This window comes from Schistosoma haematobium, chromosome 4 (assembly GCF_000699445.3).
Source record: "Schistosoma haematobium chromosome 4, whole genome shotgun sequence".
NCBI lineage: Eukaryota > Metazoa > Platyhelminthes > Trematoda > Strigeidida > Schistosomatidae > Schistosoma > Schistosoma haematobium.
This window is the reverse complement of record NC_067199.1, coordinates 2,479,303-2,504,579: the sequence shown is the minus strand read 5'-3', so window position 1 is coordinate 2,504,579 and position 25,277 is coordinate 2,479,303. Positions and strand designations below refer to the sequence as shown.

Below are 25,277 nucleotides of genomic sequence, written 5' to 3'. Positions count from 1 at the left end.
GATTATCTTATAGATTCTAACCACAGTGTCTGCATTATTCTAGTTGACTCAGATGCACAATGCTTATCCGTAGCTCTTCCAAATCTCTTAGTTCATATGTTGGAAATCAGCTTTCTGAGAGATTTTGACTTCATATTTAAAACCACATACTGCATTCAAAACTCTTCAGAGCTTGAGAATCAAGTTTTAGATTTCATGTTTAAGGTTGTCTATCCCAAAAACCTACATCTCTGGTTTGATAGGACTTGGGAGAACATGGGCTACGTACATTGGTTTGATATATTGGAAGAATCCGATTACCAAATCAATGAACCTTCTATTGTTCGATGAAGGTTATTCTTAATTTGACTGAAAATAGACTTTTTGGTGTATGAATACGATACATGCTTATAGTGCCATTAAATCACACGTAATGATTGTCTTTTATACCCTTTTTCTTACCATCTCTTTCCCAGGTTCTATGGAGGCAGCGTGTGCTCGATGCGGATAATAACAGCTCTGAAACTGTCGGTATAAGAGAAATGAATGCATTGATAGCTAGAGATAACTCCGTTCGAATTTCTCTCTTAAGAACTGGAGATGGATCGACAATTGTTGTGAAGAATTGATTCATGTTATGACTGTTTTCAGAATGGTTACATCCATACAGACATAAATACATTTGATTGATAAACCGAATTGCTTTGATTGCTATCACACATAAATAAATATTTCCCATTACTATGTTGTCATTTTCAATCATCACTGCATATGTATGTTGTTGTAATAAAACACTTCTCTGAAGGGTTTCTGTATATTACATACCGTTTCAATCATTTTGTAATTGGCACTAAACATGTCTGGATCTCTCAAATGTGAGGAAATTTGTAGGATTTTGGGATTCTCTTTATAGTCTGAGGAAACATGAAAGGTTGTACGGAAAAACCACAGGTTAGTGAAGATTTGGGGCGTTCAGTCGACAGATGTGATGTCAGTATGAATATGAGAAAGATTCCGATTGACGATAGTCTGACGATAGTTGATGATATACACAAACCACATGAGAAATACTGAGTTTTCGTTTATCTTCAGTAGACTATATGTTTTATTATTTGTTTCAGTTAAAGCATATGATCGTAATGTTTTCCTTGTCGCAGATCAAATTATTTGGAATTGCCACTAAACCGAAACATGGAACTTATCAGAAATAAGAGCACAATAATGTGGCAGATCTCCTTCAGAAGGAATAGAAAATATTGATTATTAACTATATCGCATACGATCTGATAATTGATTTGGTATGGAAATCCAGCATAGTCGTACACACGTATACATCAAATGAAGTGGTAATTTCAGGTTACCGATGGCATTGTTTTAGAAAAGTAACATCTTTGGTTGAAGATTTCACAATCAAATGGATACTTCATTGATTCATATCAATGGTCGTCCAATTCGATCATAAGTTGTATCATCGTGTTATTATGTAGGATTTTAAATGCAAAGTAACGAGATTCATTTTGTCACTCATAAACACATTCAATCGATTTATTAATTTGCGGATACCTAAACTCATAAACAACCAAACACACTTATTTTCAAAATGTCAAAGATATGTGTGGATGATTCTCTTGAAAGACGATTGTTTCTGCTCATTTTCAATCCGTAATGCAATCAGTACGTAGTCAAGTATTGTAATGGACTGAAGATCAACATGTAACTCGATTGGCACATTTTGTACACATGGAAATACGTTTTGCTATAATTAATTAGGACCTACGAATTCACCATATCTCAATTTCGACGAAATCCTCTGACAACCGTTAAACAACATTTAGATTCGAAAATGCGTAATTATCTGTGATTGTGATTGTGGTGTTGGCTATCACCATATGTCTTCAATTGTATACATTCTGAAAGTTATGGTACGAATTTATAGTGTTGTCCTCAAGGCTTTGTGTTTTACGCGCCGCCGGAACTCATTGTCTCAACAAGTATTGAATTACAAGCAACTTAAACTGTTGAGCTTCTGCACTGAGGGTTGGAAGAAAACGTACTATGTGACAATGAAGGAGCCAATTGGGATCAATTGTAGAGTTCTGATCAAAATTAATTAGGCATTTGGAAAGATAAATAGCTTCTGGTAGACAGTTTAATGATGGAATGCAAGGTTGAAATATTTGTTAGTAAGGCGATTTAGGTAAGAAAACATAAAAGCTTTGTGTGCCAATAAATTTTAGTTACATTAATTTCTAGGCTGACAAATAATAAACTGGAAGGAATTCACGATATCCAAGGCTGAAAGTTGTTTCTTATAACCACAGGACAGAAAGTTTGTTCTAAAAATACTTGGAATCTAATAGACAACAGGAAAATTTAGAAACAGTGAATACCGAAAGCACTGACTTCATTGCCATCTCACAAACATGGCTAACAGCAAACGTCAGAGATGTAGTATTAGGTATCATACTGTGCAGAGAATGTACACTAAAAATAAGAGTCATCGAAACAGTGATGCACGATACAGCTATATGTGAATCGGTCTGTCACCAAATGGAACGCAGGACATCAAACGTGTTGTGGTATAACATAACCCTGTATATATAGTAGGTGATTTTCTGCCAAAGCAAAAGCAGCACTCCTACAGTTGAAGAGCATATGGACACTCAAATCGTACATCAACTACATGCAAAGGGCTGACTTATATATTCTTACTGGGGGTCTGATCTCGGGCTACAAAAGTAGAGAGCCCGCCGTCAACATTGTCCAATGTAAGTGACGTCGAAATGAAGGCCTTTTATTTATTAACTATGACATAATGAAGGTCATTAATGTTACGTCTTCTAATTGCACGCTACTTGTTATATCCGGTCGCTATTGATTGCTATGTCGGAATCACTTGTCACTTATACTTGGAAAAGCGAGGAAGCACCTCGATTTCCACGACGTGAAAGTGAGAACACAAAGTCTGCTACAAATGAAGATTTATTAGCCCAAAAACACGACGACGATCCTAGTCGAAAATACACTGATTTATATATTATTGATTCGTACACAGATTTTGATTAACAATAAATATGATGAAATCACGTATATGAAAGATGCTTAGGGTTGTTACAAATTACATGCTATACGTCATGTTCAGCATAGTTCAGGTCAATGTTTCATACAAGAATGTCCTATGTTATACAGAATAAAATGTCACACGTGAAAACAGAATCAAATACTACATTGAGTAATCACCACATTGAATTGAAACTGCATTAATGTTGAACAAACATTACAATGAGTCAATGGATGTAATTTTGATTTTTCATTCCGTTGTATTACAAAACCAATGTAAACAATTAGAATTATGATTTGCAGTTGATGGTTAACGTTAGTGATTAGATTTAGGGTTTGTCATCACGAACATCATCAATCCTATTTAGTCAAATGGATGAATGGAATTCGCACCAAAATCTGACAACCTTTATCTTATATCTGAGTGATTTATCAATAATTTCTAATCTCGTCTAATTTTTCATTTACGTGTTAGTGATGTACTAGCCCAACTCTTACCTGTTCAGATTTTCAAGTTACTCCATATGGAAATCCATTGTGAGAAAACTGGGATTCATCATGTGTTATGGTATCCTTTTATGCTAATGCCTCTCAAATATGTTTCACTATTCGATGATCTTTAGTATCATTCTACACGTAATATTTCTATCAATGTTTCAAGGGTTATATATTTAACCTCGATACTAAATTATGGTAGATCTTGCTACACATGACACAAAACGTTGTCTAAATCTATCTTGGTCTTTTGATGTGCTTAGCTTTCGTGATTGGCATGTGGCACGATTTCCCTGTTATTTTGAAGACAAAGTAATTCCGAGACTGATTGTTCTCATTGAACACAGTCAGTTGTTTTGCGTTTTTATACGTGAATGTATTGTGTTATGCAAATTAATCTATTAGGTTCCTTGGAAACTGTTGTTGACTTTACCGAAGTTACAACAATTTAATAATATACATGATATTTACGTTCAGTTCGAACAGTGAACATTAGCAAACATGCCTTTCTAATTGTTGGGGATTACTGACCCGACACTACGTAACTGCACATACTGTACAATACGGAATTGCCCTGAAACTGGAATTTTCTCAACTCTGATTATTGCACATGTGTTTAAATACATATATATGTGAGTAAATTGATACCACTAAAAGTACTCCAATAATCGACTATTTTAGAGAATGATGAGGGTCGAAACCAATAAAAATTTCTGTCTATTTCTATTAGTCATCAATTAGCTAAGACACACAGTATTTCTCACTTAGTGTGCCATTCCATTTTATCATGATCACTGAGTATGCTTTCCTACGTTTGAACTTCATTCGAAGACACTAAATGAGGGATGACTTCACTGTTGAATCCCGTAGAAAATATACCAGTCTAGTTTAGCAGTAGAGAAATTTCTCCCTGTCAGTGACCATTTTTACAAACACAACAGTCCGGTGAGTTTCAACACAAAACTGTGAGATGAGCCAATCTAAATCGAATTCAATCACCCGAAAACATGTCGTACCTTGAGAGCTGACTTAATCAATAATTCTACCACGATAGGGGAGAAAATGGATTCAGCCATTGATTTCTCTCTCAACATATGACAGTATATCTACATTTTCGTACCTTATTTTGCCGACTGTTAATATCTTTCATTCCTTCGCATCTGGGGTCTTATGGGGTAAAATAACTCGAATGAATTCACATGCGCTTTGATACCATACTTATTTTCGTTAAAAGTTTCATGTTGAGAACGACTTAATTCCTCAATATTGGGGCTTTGGTTTGTCCCAGATGGTGGGACTGTGGATGCCTCTCGTGCTGCAAGGAAATGGCTGTTTGGTGTATCTAGATTTTCAAACGTAGGTCAGTTTGTGATTTCATTTTTATTGTATTTTATTGCACAGTTTCCATAGCATAGTTTATTCGCTGATAAAGATCTAACATGTAAAACCAATAAAACTCAGTGGATCCTGTTTCATTGATCTAGGAGTTAGGCGTCGGTGAATGCGAGTAAAGGTCCTGGGATCCATCCTCGTTATCTGGGTCCTGGATTCATACTGAGTACCAATTCCATACGAAATTGAAACGGCCATCCACTGCTTCCATGTTGTAAATGGTTATTTCAATAGAACTGTCAATCTGTCCGGTCAACTTTAATTGTTCGCTTGTTTCTCTTGTTTGTACTGAGTAGTAACTGTCATTTGTCGCTTGATCACTTCAAATATCAGTTTGAAAATCTGTCCTTTCAATTTCTCGGTGATGACAATTAAGTTCATGTTTATGGTCAACCAGATAAACGAAAGATATAGAGACTAAAGTGAGAGTTGTGAATCTGGCGATCGTGCAAGGACACACAATCAACGGAAGCATGTATGTTTTTAGTACAGTTAAATGAAGAAGTACTGTAAAACAACCACTGGCACAGTTGGTTATAATGCTAATTGTTTCCATTAAACCACTAGCGTTCTATCGATAAAAGTAGGTCACGACATGTTTATGGTCAACCAGATAAACGAAAGATATAGAGACTAAAGTGACAGTTGTAAATCTGACGATCGCACACATCAAACTAGTCAGTTTCCATCATCACCGGAATTTGTTCATAAGCATTGTCTGCATCAAATCAATAGGCAAACACCAGAATTCAGTTACGTCTTCAATATTCAGGTGTATGAGTTGTGCTTCTGATTCATAAATTTTGAAAGTCAAGTAATATTCGAAGAATCATTTCCTAGCTATCATCCTTCTAGATCACAGATTATCAAAAAGAGTTGATTTTGTGCACTGCATAATATTACGGATTGATAACTTCGATTTGTCTATTCTCATAAACATCGGGATTCATTAGTAGCAACAAGTGAGTAATATTCAATCTATCATGATCGCCTAATGTAGAAACCATTCTAGTCTATAACATATGCTGAGCAAAAGTTCCACAGAATTTGTACACTCATCTTTGTGATCATCTCATTTCACACAGATTGTGTACGAACATAGAACTATCCACTAACTGGAAACTGTGAAACTAACAACCATTAGTCAATAAAATCACAGAGACCATTAATTTTATCTGTAAGTACATAAACAATACTGAGATAAACATTGGGATACCTGAGGTTTATTTGAAGGAATTATTACTACGTTGTACTTGCAATGTACAGTTCACATTCAACGATGTAATTCATAGACAGAAGGAGGGTATAGAAATGGGATCCCCACTTGGTCCTTTACTAGCAGATTGCTTCATAGCCAATTTAGAAAACAACCAACTCAAAAGAATTATAGAAAACCTCCACTTGTATAAAAGATATGTGGATGATATCTTTATCATTTGTGACAACAAATGTAACTTAAGTGATCTCCTAAAGACATTTAATAATTGTCACCCATCAATAAAATTCACACTTGAAGTTGAAAGCAAACAAAATATTCACTTCCTTGATGTAGATATGAAAAGAAAACAAGATGGTACTTCAAAAGATCTATCTACAGGAAATCCATGTGGAATGGCCAACTATCAAATTTCCACAGTTGGGTTCCCATCAGCCGAAAAAGAAACTTAATAATAACTCTCGCCGCAAGAATACGAAGAATCTGTAGCCCCGAGGTCGTAGAGAAAGAATTGAGCCTTTTAAAAGAGATACTTATCAAAAACGGATATCCTTCTATATTCATTGATAAGAACATGAAGCCGAAAATGCCAAAACCACAAACAACTACAGTAGAAAAGAAAATTTTATACATGAACATCGACTTCAAAGGTGATAGAGCCGCTTATATCTTAAAGAGGAGAATTTCGGATTCTTTAAAAGAACATTCTTCGCAGCAACATTGCGAATGTTATTCTCCAGCCGATCACTGTTCACCAATAATCTGAAAGATAAATTATCGCATCTGACCAACTCAATGTGCATCTACCAATTTACCTGCTCTTGTGGAGCTAGGTATATAGGTCGTTCGATGCGTACTTTATCCAAAAGAATTCAAGAACATTGTCCGGCGTGGCTAAGAAGAGGAGGCAACGGCTCAATAAGTTCTATAATCGAACACCTTGTGAACACAGGTCACTCAATCAAGACAGACTCTGCGTTCAAAGTCATCTACAAGGTAAGTAGAAGCCTTCCTAAGACAATTAGACTGCATCTTCTTTGCATTGCGGAGGCAATAGCCATACATTTTGAAAAACTAGAATTATGTGTACAAAAGAGACTGGTACAACCTCTTCTTTTACCATGGTCTTAATGTATTAAAATTTTTTTCTCTTTCTTCATACTCTTGTTCCTTTACAGCCACCTGCTTCACCTTCTATCTTCCCTTCAAATCTTCTACCTCCAACCGGTTTGTTTTTATTTCCACGATCATTCCGATTACATTTCATCTCTGTTTCAACATTTTGTGTTATTTTATCATGCTGAGCCATCCTTACCAGATGAATACTTAATCCATTAACTATCAAACGATTATTTGCTTTACTTGTTTCAAAAGATTTTTCTAATACCTTTGTTTATTTAACCTCACTGTCACCATGTATAACAGAAGTTTATTATCAGTATTATTATCATCCTGTAAAAATAAGTATATATCTATTTGCGATTGTACAGCTTTGAAAATGAATTCGCCGAAAAGAGAACTCTTCGCTGAACTAATCTTTCTTTCTTATTTAAAATCATTATGTCACAATAAATCCATGCTCAGTGGTTCATGACCTACGGTAAGCACTATGAAGTTTTAAAGGTTTCAAATCGAACAATCATGTCAACAACATTAGATATTTCAGTGTTATCTTATATTTATAATCGAAATGAGCTACTTATTACATAAGATTAACATAGATTTTATTTACGAGATACGTGATTCAATCAAATTTCTACATTTTCATTGATAATACAACGTGATGAAGTGCGACTTATTCAGTGCGTGCTCCACACATTGACCTTGTAGTTGACCCCAATTAATCATATAAGATTCTTAAATGTTCTATTTGATTAACCCAGAATACGATGTACATCAAACGTCACTCGAACGTATAGAACCCCACGTTCTGAGTGGATGGAAACGTTTCGGCTCCTTGACGGCCTCTGGTGTTGTCGTAGTGCTTATCGAAAGCCGTCCCAACAAATATATTTATGGACATATCATATTCCACAACTGCATACATATCGAGATTATTTGTACTTCTTTCTAATTGACTTCAGTTGACATTATTCAATTAGCCTCCTTCAAACATGCACAAACAACAAACTGTGAATAGGGTTAGAGAAGAATGTATACAATTGAAGACATATGGTGATAGCCAACACCACAATCACAATCACAGATAATTACGCATTTTCGAATCTAAATGTTGTTTAACGGTTGTCAGAGGATTTCGTCGAAATTGAGATATGGTGAATTCGTAGGTCCTAATTAATTATAGCAAAACGTATTTCCATGTGTACAAAATGTGCCAATCGAGTTACATGTTGATCTTCAGTCCATTACAATACTTGACTACGTACTGATTGCATTACGGATTGAAAATGAGCAGAAACAATCGTCTTTCAAGAGAATCATCCACACATATCTTTGACATTTTGAAAATAAGTGTGTTTGGTTGTTTATGAGTTTAGGTATCCGCAAATTAATAAATCGATTGAATGTGTTTATGAGTGACAAAATGAATCTCGTTACTTTGCATTTAAAATCCTACATAATAACACGATGATACAACTTATGATCGAATTGGACGACCATTGATATGAATCAATGAAGTATCCATTTGATTGTGAAATCTTCAACCAAAGATGTTACTTTTCTAAAACAATGCCATCGGTAACCTGAAATTACCACTTCATTTGATGTATACGTGTGTACAACTATGTTGAATTTCCATACCAAATCAATTATCAGATCGTATGCGATATAGTTAATAATCAATATTTTCTATTCCTTCTGAAGGAGATCTGTCACATCACTTACTACTACTACTTATGCCTATTACTCCGAATGGAGCATAGGCCGTCAACCAGAGTTCTCCAACTCACTCAGTCATGGGCCTTATTTTCTACTACCATTCAATTCTTGTTCATTCTTCTCATATCTATCTCCGTTTCTCGGCGTAATGTGCTCTTTGGTCTTCCTCTCCTCCTCCTTTGGCCTTGAGGATTTCATATAATGGCTTGTCTTGTGACGCAGTTGGGTGCTTTCCTCAATGTGTGTGTATCCTATCCATTTCTAGCGCTTCTTCCTGATTTCTTCCTTCATTGAAATCTGGTTTGTCCTCTCCCACAGTAGGTTGTTGCTGATAGTGTCCGGCCGACGGATCGGAAGTATTTTGCGTAGGCAACTGTTAATAAACACCTGTATCTTCTGGATGATGGCTTTCGTCGTTCTCTAAGTTTCCGTCCCATACAGTAGAACTGCCATCACATTTGTATTGAAAATCCTATCATTGTGCTGGTGCCAATTGTTTTGATTTCCAGATGTTCTTCAGTTGTAAGCAACCTTGCCTGACACCGGTCTCTACTTCGAACGACTTTGTCAACTGTCCTCCCTGCACGATTTTTTATGAATACGTGTGTACGACTATGCTGGATTTCCATACCAAATCAATTATCAGATCGTATGCGATATAGTTAATAATCAATATTTTCTATTCCTTCTGAAGGAGATCTGCCACATTATTGTGCTCTTATTTCTGATAAGTTCCATGTTTCGGTTTAGTGGCAATTCCAAATAATTTGATCTGCGACAAGGAAAACATTACGATCATATGCTTTAACTGAAACAAATAATAAAACATATAGTCTACTGAAGATAAACGAAAACTCAGTATTTCTCATGTGGTTTGTGTATATCATCAACTATCGTCAGACTATCGTCAATCGGAATCTTTCTCATATTCATACTGACATCACATCTGTTCGTTGATTTTTAACTTAATACTTCAGACGAGTCTACCATGTGGTAAAATATTGTGATTGATTGATCTAGTTACCATTCTTGTGTCAAGTCTTCGTATTGAGTAATCTTGTAGTACATAAAGCTGAGAACAGCAAGCTTATTTCTTCCCATCGTAACAACCTAATCTTTCAACTTTGGTGGAAATATCATCAAATTTGAGAAAGTCAAATAAGAAATTTCGGCGATTTACTGTGGGGAAATGAGACTAAAATGCCCCAAGTTTCCACTGACCTGTAGATTTTCATTACATCCCTTCATGTTTCCTCAGACTATAAAGAGAATCCCAAAATCCTACAAATTTCCTCACATTTGAGAGATCCAGACATGTTTAGTGCCAATTACAAAATGATTGAAACGGTATGTAATATACAGAAACCCTTCAGAGAAGTGTTTTATTACAACAACATACATATGCAGTGATGATTGAAAATGACAACATAGTAATGGGAAATATTTATTTATGTGTGATAGCAATCAAAGCAATTCGGTTTATCAATCAAATGTATTTATGTCTGTATGGATGTAACCATTCTGAAAACAGTCATAACATGAATCAATTCTTCACAACAATTGTCGATCCATCTCCAGTTCTTAAGAGAGAAATTCGAACGGAGTTATCTCTAGCTATCAATGCATTCATTTCTCTTATACCGACAGTTTCAGAGCTGTTATTATCCGCATCGAGCACACGCTGCCTCCATAGAACCTGGGAAAGAGATGGTAAGAAAAAGGGTATAAAAGACAATCATTACGTGTGATTTAATGGCACTATAAGCATGTATCGTATTCATACACCAAAAAGTCTATTTTCAGTCAAATTAAGAATAACCTTCATCGAACAATAGAAGGTTCATTGATTTGGTAATCGGATTCTTCCAATATATCAAACCAATGTACGTAGCCCATGTTCTCCCAAGTCCTATCAAACCAGAGATGTAGGTTTTTGGGATAGACAACCTTAAACATGAAATCTAAAACTTGATTCTCAAGCTCTGAAGAGTTTTGAATGCAGTATGTGGTTTTAAATATGAAGTCAAAATCTCTCAGAAAGCTGATTTCCAACATATGAACTAAGAGATTTGGAAGAGCTACGGATAAGCATTGTGCATCTGAGTACAGTAGAATGGTGAAGAAACTGTGGTTAGACTACTTACTTACTTTCGCCTGTTACTCCTCGTGAAGGAGCATAGGTCGCTCACCAGCGTTCTCCATCCAACCCTGTCCTGGGCAATCCTTTCCAGCTCCTTCCAGTTCCTATTCATCGTTTTCATATCTGCTTCTATTATCCGACGTAATGTGTTCTTAAGCCTTCCTCTTTTCCGCTTCCTTTCAGGATTCCAAGTTAGGGCTTGTCTCGTGATGCAGTTTGACGATTTGCGTAATGTATGTCCTATCCATTTCCATCGTCTTTTCCTATTTTTTTTCTTCATCTGGAAGCTGATTTGTTCTCTCCCAGAGAAGGCTGTTGCTGATGGTATCCGGTCAATGGATGTTGAGTATCTTGCGAAGACAGCTATTTATAAATACTTGTACCTTCTTGATGGTGGTTGTCGTAGTTCTCCAAGTTTCAGCTCCATACAGTAGAACTGCCTTGACGTTCGTATTGAAGATTCTCACTTTGATATTGGTTGAAAGTTGTTTTGAGTTCCATATGTTCTTCAATCGTAGGAATGCGGCCCTTGCTTTGCCAATCCTCGCCTTTACGTCTGCATCTGAACCTCCATGTCTATCGACGATGCTTCCCAGATATGTGAAGGATTCTACATCTTCCAGAGTTTCGCCATCAAGGGTGATTGGATTGCTGTTCTCCGCTTTGAATTTGAGGACCTTGGTTTTCCCTTTGTGTATGCTGAGGCCTACTGATGCAGAGACTGCTGCTACATTGGCTGTCTTCATCTGCATCTGTTCATGTGTACGTGATAGGAGGGCTAGGTCATCTACGAAGTCCAAATCGTCTAATTGATTCTGAGCTGTCCATTGTCTTTCGTGTTTTCCTTCAGATGTCGAGGTCCTATAATCCAGTCGACCACCAGAGGAAAAAGGAAGGGAGAGAGTGGACAGGTTTGTCTGACTCCGGTCCTTACTTGGAATGCATCTGTCAGCTGTCCTCCATGCACTACTTTGCACTGTAGTCCGTCGTATGAGTTCCGGATAATATTGACAATCTTCTCAGAAACTCCGTAGTGTCGAAGAAGTTTCCATAACGTCCTCCTATCCACACTGTCAAATGCCTTTTCATAATCAATGAAGTTGATGTACAGTGACCAGTTCCACTCAATTGATTGTTCGACGATGATCCGTAGTGTCGCAATTTGGTCTGTGCACGATCGATCCTTACGGAATCCAGCTTGTTGATCTCGAAGTTGGGCGTCTACTGCATCTTTCATCCGGTTCAGCAACACTCTGTTGAAGACCTTCCCTGGTATTGACAGTAGTGTAATGCCTCTGTAGTTTTCACATTTGCTCAGATCTCCTTACTTTGGAATCTTGACGAGGTGCCTTTCTTTCCAGTCCATCGGCACTTGTTCCTCCTCCCAAATGTTTTTGAATAGAAGGTAAAGCATGTTTGTAGTTACTTCGCAGTCTGAATTCAGACTGTGGTTACAATCCATAAGATAATCAATATTCTACGTCAGATTATTATCAACAGTAAAACTGTTACCATTCAACTAACACAGATCATTTAAAGGCACCACTCAGTAATGTTTGCTTAGGATTATTAGAACAGACCAACTTATAATTCCCTCTACGCAATAACTTCCAATTAGTTGATCCAAGATAAATTATTCATACATATATGGGATAATCTTATTTTAAGCCGTTCAGTCGGAAATATAAGGCTATCATTCAGCAGAAGGTGTACAACTATAGTCATTTATTATTATTAACATTATACTTCATACTTCACTGAATATGTGGGATATTTCCTGGAGAATTTATGAAATGTGGAAGCATTTTTAAGGGCGAGATATTTCCAAACAGAAGGTTCATTAATAGTCATTAAAAGATCAATTCGTCATGAAAGTTGACTTCAAATGTATTGAGATACATAGAACATATGCTCGTAAATAAAACAAACTTACATTATCAATGGCGATTATTCCACGAGGTCGAACTAGTTTTAAACATAATTCGTAATATTTACTATAGTTTTCTTTTTCACCATCGATCAGGGCAAAATCGAATGTTTCACTCTCTCCATTATCAATCAAACTTTCTGTTGGCACAACAGTTCAATCAAAATATATAAAGTTCCGTTACCAAGTCAATAAATAGTTTACGACAAAACTGTTATCAAACTGATTGTACTTACATATACCCAACCGTTATCGAATACTAACCGAATAAATGTATTCGTTCAACGTCATCAGTAAAATTGTTTTCATTGACTAGAAGAACACCTATATCAGACATTGCACATGTACCACTCACCTACTCACAACATTGCAGTGTTCAAACCAACCTCCGAGCACACATCTAACTTGTCGAGATACATTTATATTTGGTGATGTAATGCTACATCTGTAGATAAAATATCACGACAACTGGATGTGAGGGTGAAGGAACACAAACTGCGCTTTAAGGACATACAGAAATCCTCAGATCATATACAAATGCTCACACAAAAATCAGTGGTAGCATTACACTCAATAGAGAGTTAATCCATATCATATAGAGACAGGCATCTACCTCAATACAATAGAAGATGTTGTTCTATTTCGTGGATTGGTTGAACTTAGACCTTAACACTGTTGAATGCCGGCTCAGTGGTCTATAAGTTAAGTGTTCGTGCACGAGATTGAAGGTACTGAGTTCGGGTCCTGCGTGCGGAAACGTGGGTGCGCACTGCTGTGGAATTTCATACACAGACGAAATGGTCGTCCAGTGATTATAGGTAGTCCAACATCCATCAACTCATGATCTCTTAAGGAAATTCTCAGTTTTCTAATGAGAGGCCTTGATCAGTGTGACTGATCCATGTCAGATAGAGACAAGTATCTACCTCAGTAAGATGGAACGTGGTAGCGCGATTTCGTTGGTAGGTTGAATTTAGACATTAACACTCTTGGATACCCGCCCAGTAGTCTAGTGATTAAGAGTTCGTGTAAGAGACAATAAGTTCTGGGTTCGATTCCCGCGTGTGGGGTCATGAATGCTCAATGCTGAGTCGTTCTATAGTACGACGAGACCGACGTCTAGTGGCTTCCATGTTCCCGGTGGTGATCTAACATCCATCGATTCATGATCTCAATCAAAATTGAATTTCTTCTCGCACTCCCGATCCACTTACACGCAACAGATACAATCTGTCTTCCTAACATACATTTCGTCACACAAGTTAAACTAATACTTCTTAGTGTCAAGCTTACTTGTAGATTCCGTCAACATCAACCAACATTTCGTTATTTTCAACTATCTTAAACAGAAATGTAGCATGAATTCCCCATATATTATCTTTTTCCTAAATCAATCAGATAGTATTGCTGACACCAGAGTACACATCAGTAACCTGATGACAAAATACTTATCTCCATGGATTTTACATGATTGAGCAGTGATTGTGTATTCACGTTTTGTTTTTCTTGACAGCATTAAAGCTTATCACATCGTTAAACTTACGTAGTATTTGAACATCTGAACCGTGTCGGAAGTCAATTTTCGATTCTACACCTGCCTTCTTCCATGCTGGCAAACAATAGTCTTTCAAATATTCATCCGTTTTATCCAAGGCAACTACACGTCCATCTGACGGCAATACTTCCGCGATAGACAATGCACTATATCCAGTATAAGTTCCTAAATTAATTTTAAAATAAATGGAAACATATCTGTTGATAATGACTGGTCGTCTAACTGATGTACAGTGGTTGGTAAAAAAACAGTAGAATTACCACAGTAACATCTTTCAGACTAGTTTAGATCACACTGTAGCTTGACAAAACAGTCGTCAGCTTAACAAATATATCTGAAACCAATTATTACTGAACAAAGCAACCCAAAAAGTAGTGAACGTCAGAAATTCCAGATATAACGTTGAACAATCTACTGACTATTTGAACTCAATACATCAGTAGATCATGTGTTGGTGCTCGAAATGAAAAGCAATAGCTTCGAATTTCCATGCGAATATTAATTACACCATGCAAATGCATCCAGCTGATGAGTCTCAAACGCAATGAAATCAGTGTTCCAGTCTTCACTTCCAGACCAATATACAAGTCAACTACGAATGTGTTGTTGATATATGGTATCAACATAGTCGTTTCAAGATAATTCGCTCAGTCATTCAACTCTATCCGAATAGACACTGATAACAAGTCAGTAATGGGTGACTCTATGTCTCTCCTCTTCAAACTTCTCTTCTTTCCATATCTGTCTCTCCATACATAATTTTTACATACACGAGTACCACAACCACTCTGAAATGTAATACTCACTGGAGAAAGACGAATGATGGAATAGAGCATCCAATCTCCCTAATCGTCTTCAAATCGTAGAGATAATGGACAATGTTCTTCAAATAACAGACGGATGATTTTAACGCTGACTCATTCAAAGTTACTGTAAACCATGAAACAAAAGTGGGCATGGTAGCCACATTCTGTCTGTTTTGTCGCCAATTACACATACCTATACAGGTTATTAAGATCATTATTTAAAGACGAGCTAGCAATACTTGTGTATTCTACTAACTTCATCAAAACTTAGAACTTGTTTGAGAAGCAATGGACTACATAGAATGGATATATATACTTGCAATCAGATCCTCATTTACCTCATACTTACCAATAGCAAGTGTCTTTCTAGCATTTATCGCATAACACAAATTCGATAGAAGTTGCATTTCTATACTGGAAATAAGCATTCTTGACAGTGGATGTTTACTGGTCTCCTACAATACACTTAAGGAGGACAATAGTCATGATGATTACTTGTAATAACCACTTTTGTGCTTCAGACAGACGCAGTGAATGATCGCATATATACTGATGAAGTTTGTCTGCGCTTTTGGTACAACCATATTCGGTTACTGACTTTAAATTGGTAAGGTCGGTCATTTTTTAAATGCTCTGCTGAAACAAATTGAACGTACATACATCAGTAATTTTCTAAGGTTAATAATGAATGTTCAGTGTATTGTTGGTTGTTTACAACCAAAACGTTTATTGTATTTCTTACTTTGAGTTAGAATAAAGGAATGTAATGCATTCAAATATAGAACGCATTTAATGAATAAATTGATTAATATTAAGTTATCGAATTATTAATAGTGACATATATTAAAATTCCTGGCAAGTATTCTGCCCTACTGCATGAATATACATTGTAATGTTGATATTCACGCTGAAATTGGAACACGGTGTTAATTACCACAAAAATCCACATCTACTGGGTTTCACTACCAGCCACCTTCCGAAAGTTGATCAAACTGTAGCTGAGAACAATATCAAGGCATCTCCTCAATGAGCCTGTACGTCGATAGTAAACAACCAATAAGAAAATACGAAAACCTTGAAAATACTGATAAATATTATGCTCATTCAATAAGCTCGTGGATCTCATGATTCAGTGGATGACAAGCTGATTATAGAGTGGTCGTTACTTGACTTTGATTTCAGTGTGAATATCGTTGACATGATACACTTATTTTCAGCTCAATTTTGATAACAAGAACGAAACCCTCCCGTGTAGCTACTAGTAATTTGTGATCTGATAATTCCTTCCGAGCTGTTGTATTATAGCCAAACACAGATAAAAGGGAAAATAATTCTAGATAATTCAGACTGATTTGTGGATTTAAGCTACCAATTAGACTATGCTGTGCTATTTGTAAACGTTGATAACTTTTGGTGGCACGGGATATGACTCTAAGTAGATCGTATGAATGTTTGTTATTGAATGATTGCTATCGAAATATATTTGTCGCCTATCCTCATATATCATCATTGACTTAAATTACGTTAGTCAGTAACGGAATTAAATAAGTCAAATAGCAGAATGAATTTCGAATACTTATATTTCATACAACCTTTGATCCAGACAAAATACCGAAGAAGTGAAGGGAACATAGCGAAGCAAATGACTCGCAGTGTAGAGGGCTCGTGAGCCAACTCATTTCGTCATGCTTTAATCGATATTTATATTCTCACAAAAATAAGTTATAGACATGTGATCAATAGGATAAGAAGTCTTCACACACATACGCTCATGTAAAAACAGTCATGGTTGATAAGCGAGTAATTAACAAGGTCAAAATGTGACTCACGTAGAATGGATCGATTGGCCTGTCCAAAAGCTAGAATAAGGTATATGTGCTAAACAAAATAACAGACACGACATATTAATAAATAAGTGACCAAGTTTCTCACAAAGTACTGTACTGGATTGATAAATTACGCATCTAATTTGTTTTCACTAACGTGAATAAGCAATGCACTCGATATGCCTATGGAGGAGGGTTTGGCAATCCGAAGTATTAAGTAAATTTACTCGATTGAATAACACGTTGACCTTAATTGAATCAGTCTATGTGTACACAACGGCAAAAACATAACATCTGTTCAGTAACTTAATTAACGGAAATAAATGTTCACACTTCATCTTAACGATCTTCCTCTCACATGATACAAACTAGTAAAGAGAGCATAATTTATATTGTTATTCGCTCGACATTTCAGATGCTTTCGTATGAACAACTAATCTACAATGTGTGAAACTGACAATCTAGTGTCAGTTGAACAAGATGACAAACTAACATGGAACAGCAATCCAAGTGCGAAGGCAATCAATACAGTCATTCAAATTTGATAAACGTTCCTTACATAATATAGAAAATTATAATCGTGGACACATTTTAGTCAGTGCATTTCAAGGCAGACTAAAAGTGAACCTTGTAAAATAAAAAATATTATGAAAGGTAATAGACGAGTAAACCAAGTAAACAGGGGGTAATCAGCATGACATATATGAACTAATTGAATTTACTTATTCCTGAGCACTAAACGTAACTCCGCCTGTAGCTCTTCTAGAGTTACTGCCGGTCCCAAGCCCGGGTAAAGGAGGAGGGTTGGGCATGGGGTTAGCGTCCCCATCCCGTAGAAAACTAACTCGCTAAAAAAACGCTTACCAGAAAAAATAATCCAAACCATTTTAACTCTGCCCTGGGAGTTAGAAGGTCTTCATTTAGAAGAATTATGACGCCTCATGGTGAAAGTCGAGTTCCTTCGGAAGCCACGAGGCCGATGCCCCTTCTAACAACCAGAGCAAAAATTTTTATAGGTACATGGAACGTTAGAACAATGTGGGAAACCGGGAAGACCAGCCAAATAGCAACGGAAATGAGGAGATACAACTTGGCAGTACTGGGAATCAGCGAAACCCACTGGACCCAAGCTGGACAGAAAAGGCTAGCTACGGGAGAGATGCTGCTATACTCCGGTCACGAAGAGGAAAATGCTCCACACACACAGGGAGTTGCTCTAATGCTGTCCAAAGTAGCACGAAATGCACTTGTAGGATGGGAATCCCACGGATCCAGAATCATCAAAGCATCATTCAAAACAAAGAAGGAGGGGATCACAATGAATATTATCCAATGTTATGCACCCACCAATGATACCAACGACGACATTTAAGATCAATTCTACGAGCGGCTGCAGTCAGTGATAGAGAAATGTCCAAGAAAGGACCTCACCATTCTAATGGGAGATCTGAATGCCAAGGTCGGAATAGACAACACTGGATATGAAGATATTATGGGACGACATGGACTGGGAGAAAGAAACGAAAATGGAGAAAGATTTGCAAATTTGTGTGCATTCAACAAATTAGTCATAGGAGGCACAATATTTCCACACAAACGTATACACAAGGCTACATGGATCTCACCGGACCACACTACAGAGAACCAGATAGACCATATTTGCATCAACAAGAAATTCCGAAGGACAATGGAAGATGTGAGAACCAGGAGAGGAGCTGACGTAGCTTCAGATCACCACCTAGTTGTAGCCAATTTGAAACTGAAGCTAAAAAAGAACTGGACAAGTGGACAAACAGCACTACAAAGGTTCAATACAGCCTTCCTTCGAGATACTGACAAACTCAATGAATTCAAGATAGCTCTCAACAACAGATTCCAAGCCTTTCAAGATCTACTGAAGGAAGAAGAAACTACCATGGAGGACAACTGGAAAGGCATCAAAGAAACATTGACTTCAACGTGTCAAGAGGTTCTGGGCCTAAAGAAACACCATCATAAGGAATGGATCTCTATAGAAACACTGGACAAGATCAAAGAAAGGAAGAACAAGAAGACAGCAATTAACAACAGCCGAACACGAGCAGAGAAAGTCCAAGCACAAGCTGAATACATAGAAGCAAACAAGCAAGTGAAGAGGAGCATTAGAGCCGACAGGAAGAAATACGTGGAAGAATTAGCAACGACGGCAGAAAAAGCTGCTAGAGAAGGAAATATGAAACAGCTCTACGATACAACGAAGAAACTATCAGGGAAATACAGTAAACCAGAGAGGCCGGTCAAAGACAAAGAAGGCAAGCCAATCACTGAAATTCAACAACAGCGAAACAGATGGGTAGAATACTTCGAGGAACTCCTGAATAGGCCGGCTCCAATGAATCCACCGAACATCGAAGCAGCACACACAGATCTTCCTATAGATGTCAACCCACCAACGACGGAAGAAATTAGAATGGCCGTCAGACAAATCAAGAACGGGAAAGCAGCAGGACCCGACAACATACCAGCTGAAGCACTGAAATCAGACATCGAAGCAACCACAAGCATGCTTTACCCTCTATTCAAGAAGATTTGGGAGGAGGAACAAGTGCCAATGGACTGGAAAGAAGGACACCTCGTCAAGATTCCAAAGAAAGGAGATCTGAGCAAATGTGAAAACTACAGAGGCATTACACTACTGTCAATACCAGGGAAAGTCTTCAACAGATTGTTGCTGAACCGGATGAAGGATGCAGTAGATGCCCAACTTCGAGATCAACAAGCTGGATTCCGAAAGGATCGGTCGTGCACAGACCAAATTGCAACACTACGGATCATCGTCGAACAATCAGTTGAGTGGAACTCGTCACTATACATCAACTTCATTGATTATGAAAAGGCATTCGACAGTGTAGATAGGAGGACATTATGGAAACTTCTTCGACACTACGGAGTTCCTGAGAAGATTGTCAATATTATCCGGAACTCATACGACGGACTACAGTGCAAAGTAGTGCATGGAGGACAGCTGACAGATGCATTCCAAGTAAGGAGCGGAGTCAGACAAGGCTGTTTACTCTCTCCCTTCCTCTTTCTTCTGGTGGTCGACTGGATTATGAAGACCTCGACATCTGAAGGAAAACACGGAATACAATGGACAGCTCAGAACCAATTAGACGATCTGGACTTCGTAGATGACCTAGCCCTCCTATCACGTACACATGAACAGATGCAGATGAAGACAGCCAATGTAGCAGCAGTCTCTGCATCAGTAGGCCTCAGCATACACAAAGGGAAAACCAAGGTCCTCAAATTCAAAGCGGAGAACAGCAATCCAATCACCCTTGATGGCGAAACTCTGGAAGATGTAGAATCCTTCACATATCTGGGAAGCATCGTCGATAGACATGGAGGTTCAGATGCAGACGTAAAGGCGAGGATTGGCAAAGCAAGGGCCGCATTCCTACGATTGAAGAACATATGGAACTCAAAACAACTTTCAACCAATATCAAAGTGAGAATCTTCAATACGAACGTCAAGGCAATTCTACTGTATGGAGCTGAAACTTGGAGAACTACAACAACCACAATCAAGAAAGTACAAGTATTTATAAATAGCTGTCTACGCAAGATACTCAACATCCATTGGCCGGATACCATCAGCAATAGCCTTCTGTGGGAGAGAACAAACCAACTTCCAGCTGAAGAGGAAATTAGGAAAAGACGATGGAAATGGATAGGACATACATTACGCAAATCGTCAAACTGCATCACGAGGCAAGCTCTAACTTGGAATCCTGAAGGGAAGCGGAAAAGAGGAAGGCCAAAGAACACATTACGTCGGATAATAGAAGCAGATATGAAAAGGATGAATTACAACTGGAAGGAGCTGGAAAGGATTGCCCAGGACAGGGTTGGATGGAGAACGCTGGCGAGCGACCTATGCTCCTTCACGAGGAGTAACAGGTGTAAGTAAGTAAGTAAGTAAGTAAGAGCACTAAACGTGGGTACATTTAGCCGTATTTTCATAAAGATGATTAATTTGGAATGAAGTATTCGGTGGTGGATTTGTCGTTCTGTAGTGCTTATTTAAATATTAGGACGCAAGTTCAGATATATCTGAGAAACGCTTTCGAAACGATCATGTTTGATACACTAGTCAGTCTAGACATATTATCTCAAAACAGGTTTTGTCTATATATGACCAGATGCATCAATCACCATAGACCGAATCCTCTGTTTCAGTTTCAGTTTGGGAAGGACAGGAGGCTCGATGGCCTATGTTAGTCCTGGCAATGGTGGTCTCTCAGTTGATCCAACTTTCTTTTGAAAGAGTCGACGGATGGAGCCTCAACCACGTGCTGAGGTAGTGAATTCCACTCGTTGATGATTCGATGGGAAAGTCGATAGTCAGCTGACAAGTAATTTGTTCTCGGCTTGTGAACTTTTTTGGAGTGTCCTCGTAAATTCTCTGTTTTGGAAGACAAGAAAAATGAGGGCATGTTAGGTGCAAATTTATCACTAAGCAATTTGTAGACTGTAATCAAGTCGCCTCTAGTTCTGCGATATGACAACGGGAAAAGGTTAAGCTTGGCCAGTCGAGATTCATACGGAAGCTTCGCTATTCCGGGAACCAGCTTAGTCGCCGTTCTCTGAACCTTTCCCAGAAGCTCACTGTCTTTTTTAAGCAGGGGCTAGCCGCTTGTATGCAGTACTCAAGTTTAGGACGTACGAACACTGTATATAAGGTCAAAAACGTCTTAGCGTCGACATGACTAAAAGCTCTACGTATTGACCATAACGTTCTAAAACTTTTGGCGGCTATTGCACGGCAGTGTGCAGTAGTCTTTAAGTCTTGACTAACGATAACTCCTAAGTCATTATATGTCTGGACGACAGGTAGCTCAGTGTTATTCATCGTGTATGCATCTGTACCTTGATGACCGATATGCATCACAACACACTTGGAAGTATTTATCGGCAACTGCCAGGCTTCAGACCATTCAGATAATCTCTTCAGGTCATTTTGAAGTTCTAAGCTATCACTCTTACATCGTATCGTTTTCCATATCTTGACATCGTCAGCATATAGCAAGACCGATGATGATAGGAGACAAGGAAGGTCATTTACATACAAGAGGAATAGCACTGGCCCCAAAACTGTACCCTGGGGCACTCCACTAAGCACAGTTTCCCAGCTAGATAACTTTGAGTTCACCCTTACTCTTTGTTGCCGCCCAACTAAGAAGTCTTTTATCCACATCAATAAATTGCCTCCAATCCCGACTTTTCTTAACTTATATAACAGCCGGTGGTGCGGAACTTTATCAAAAGCTTTACTGAAATCAATGAAGGCGACGTCTACAGGTAGCTTTTGGTCCTTAAGAGCGCACCAGCTTTCACGAGCCACTAATAAGTTAGTGAGACAAGAATAACCTATTCTGAAACCGTGCTGCTTCTCCGAGAGGATCCGGTTTTTATCGAGATACTTAAACAGCTCCTTCCGAATAATCTTTTCTAAGATTTTAACAACCACACTAGTTAGGCTAACGGGGCGGTAGTTCTCAGGTTTGTGTTTCGTGCCTGTTTTGAAGACAGGACTTACTATGGCGTTTTTCCAATCTTTCGGTAAGCGACCCTGCGTAACGGATAGGTTAAAGCATGTACTTAAAGGGCTTGCAACGAAGTTAGATAATTCTTTCAGTAGCCTAGGATGTAATTCATCGGGCCCCGTGGATTTACCTATGTCAAGCTTATTTAGCAGACCAAAGACATCGAGTTCTTTAATGGTCACGCTATCCAGTGTATGTATGGGGGGATCTGTATACGCTGACGAGAAGGGCGCTTCTATGGTATACACGTTGTTAAAGTAGTTTGAGAACGCTTGAGCCTTACCAAAGTCGTCCTCCACTAATGATGAAGCAGTACTGTCTCCCCATAGAGCAGGAATATTTCCTTTTCTCCTTGTCCTTTGGTTTATATAGGAATACAAGCGTTTGGGACATTCTACGGATTCCTTAACAAGTTTTTCTTCGTACAATTTTCTAGACTTACGGAGGGTCGAGGCACAAGTGTTCCGAGCCTTTCGATACTGAGATTTTGACTCATCAGTCCCCAGTAACCTAAATCTATCCCACATTTTCCTTTTCTTACGGAGAAGGATACGGACCTCCCTACTGAACCATGGTGGCGAGTTTTTCGGCCCTTTTTGGTATAGTCCAAGGGATGTGAGGTGTGGTAACTTTTAAGTATGAATTTCGAAATGCATCCCAGGCCGTTTCAATGGAGGACTCTGGGTCTATTGTCCAATCTATTAACGATGCTGAGTGCATGATGTCTGGTATGTTTGCTTTCCAGACGTTGGGTCTGGACTGGACTGACGCGTCCTCATGACTGGCAGTTATATGGAAGTCGAAAGTTAAAACTGCGTGGTCACTTTTACCTAAGGGTGGCATATGATGGAGGTTCACAACATCATCCTCATAGTGACTCAGTATAAGATCTAATAAGGATGATTCAGTGTCCGGATCGTACCTTGTCGCTTCTTTCACATGTTGCACTAGAGCACATGTGATAACCGCATCAACTAGTTCCTGCTCGAAAGAATTCTCCGACGATTTAGTTCGCAGATTTTCCCAGTCTACCGTAGGTGCATTAAAGTCCCCTAGGATTAGACATCGACCACTTTGGGACCAAGTATTGAGACTGCTTAACAGGATCTCATTTGCCTCACAGCTTGGACTGCGATAAACCAAACCAATCAGCAGCTCTTGTCCCTTGCATTTTAAGCGAAGACTAACTAATCCCCACGTCCCACTCTCATGGGATACACTATCGATAATGGCAAATGGGATAGCATTCCTAATGAATAGAGCTACTCCCCCTCCTTTGCGTTTTTGTGTTCTGTCGGCCCTTACTAACGTAAAGCCCTCGAAATCAAGTTCTATACTATCTATAGCCTGTGTCAGCCAGGTTTCTGTTACTGCAATTATATCTGGCTTTGTAGATTCAATCTGTACACCTAGTTCCGATCGCTTATTAAGTAAGCTTCGTGCATTGGTGTAACAGATCCGAAGCCTCTTTAAGTGCCTTCGTGCTTCACCCAGAGTGGCTTCGGCATCATTCTCTGTCGAAGTCTTACAACCCGAAAATTTACAATTTTCAGCTTGATGTTCCTTACAGAAGTGATGCAAATGTTACCAACACTTAAATCGAGACTCAGTTTCACAGAGACACAACTGTAAGCACATTTTGTGTTGCGTAATATTTCAGAATATTGTAGCTATTCAGCCAACGTTCCATATTTATCAAAGCAAGAGTTATTCCATACTCTGCGATAAAATGTCGACGTGTGTCGAGAATCTAGTCGTTGGACTTCTGTGAATGTCTCACATAGATAAACGCCATTTTCTACAATACAGTTTACGGATAGAACACTCACCAATCGTCAGCGGTATCAAGTGAACCAAACTGGTTCCTACAAAAATGTTCTTCCAAGGTCACTGAGAGGTTGACTTACACACTTCGATGCTGTAAAACAATACATTTTAGGATTTTTTTATAGCATAATAATCAGACTTGAAATTGACTGCCGATGGGCATAAAATCTTATGTTAACTACCCAAAATGTGATGTGATATTTTTCGTTGGCTATTTTTGTTTGTATAAGAGGTGTTGCAGACCACCGCTACTTTGGCCGTGCAAATCAACCCGCTCCACAAAGCCTTTGCTATTTCTTGAGCCATTTGAACTGCCAAACGTAGCTGTGATTTTTCTCTTATATAATCAGCCAACAACAAAAGAACAGCTGTCAGACTTCAAGGATGCATGGAGCGTTATCATGAGTCCAGCTTTAGATGTGAATGGAACCATAAGTGTGGACATGCATAACGTAATGTGTAATAGATCCACAGACGTAAGCACGGTTGTGAGAAAAATGAAAAAACGCGCTAAGATGGAACAAATTACGGGAATCTCTGAAATATATGGGTGAACGGTTTCAAATCTGGATTCTCATATCAACGCATGACGGACTGGGAAAGAGTAATGCCTCAGTTGTGCAGA

At 38.2% G+C, this 25,277-nt stretch overlaps 1 protein-coding gene across 2 annotated transcripts; it reads right to left on the bottom strand.

Moving 5' to 3' along the window:
- Positions 1–10,411: 10,411 nt before the first annotated feature.
- COMTD1_4 (Catechol O-methyltransferase domain-containing protein 1) lies at positions 10,412–24,718 on the bottom strand. Of its 2 annotated transcripts, XM_051215459.1 has the most exons (7): positions 21,435–22,498; positions 17,241–17,289; positions 15,907–16,044; positions 15,761–15,866; positions 14,594–14,770; positions 13,057–13,190; positions 10,412–10,679 (listed from the first exon to the last, which is right to left on the bottom strand). In XM_051215459.1, the coding sequence occupies exons 3-7, from the start codon at positions 16,030–16,032 to the stop codon at positions 10,527–10,529; spliced, it is 696 nt and encodes a 231-aa protein (XP_051065964.1). In that variant the 5' UTR covers positions 16,033–16,044; positions 17,241–17,289; positions 21,435–22,498; the 3' UTR covers positions 10,412–10,526. The 2 variants fall into 2 exon arrangements, with proteins under 2 accessions (XP_051065964.1, XP_051065963.1); XM_051215460.1 differs by lacking the exon at positions 21,435–22,498 and adding an exon at positions 24,655–24,718 and having other exon boundaries at positions 15,761–16,044.
- Positions 24,719–25,277: the final 559 nt, after the last annotated feature.

What these genes read in the sequence shown, in the direction of transcription:
- COMTD1_4 (XM_051215459.1), bottom strand. Translation starts at nt 16,032, where the DNA reads ATGACCGACCTTACCAATTTAAAGTCAGTAACCGAATATGGTTGTACC. An exon ending in CACAAAAGTGGTTATTACAA is followed by an intron (nt 15,867 to 15,906) that starts GTAATCATCATG and finishes AGTGTATTGTAG; the next exon opens with GAGACCAGTAAACATCCACT. An exon ending in TTCAGATGTTCAAATACTAC is followed by an intron (nt 13,191 to 14,593) that starts GTAAGTTTAACG and finishes TTGTGCCAACAG; the next exon opens with AAAGTTTGATTGATAATGGA.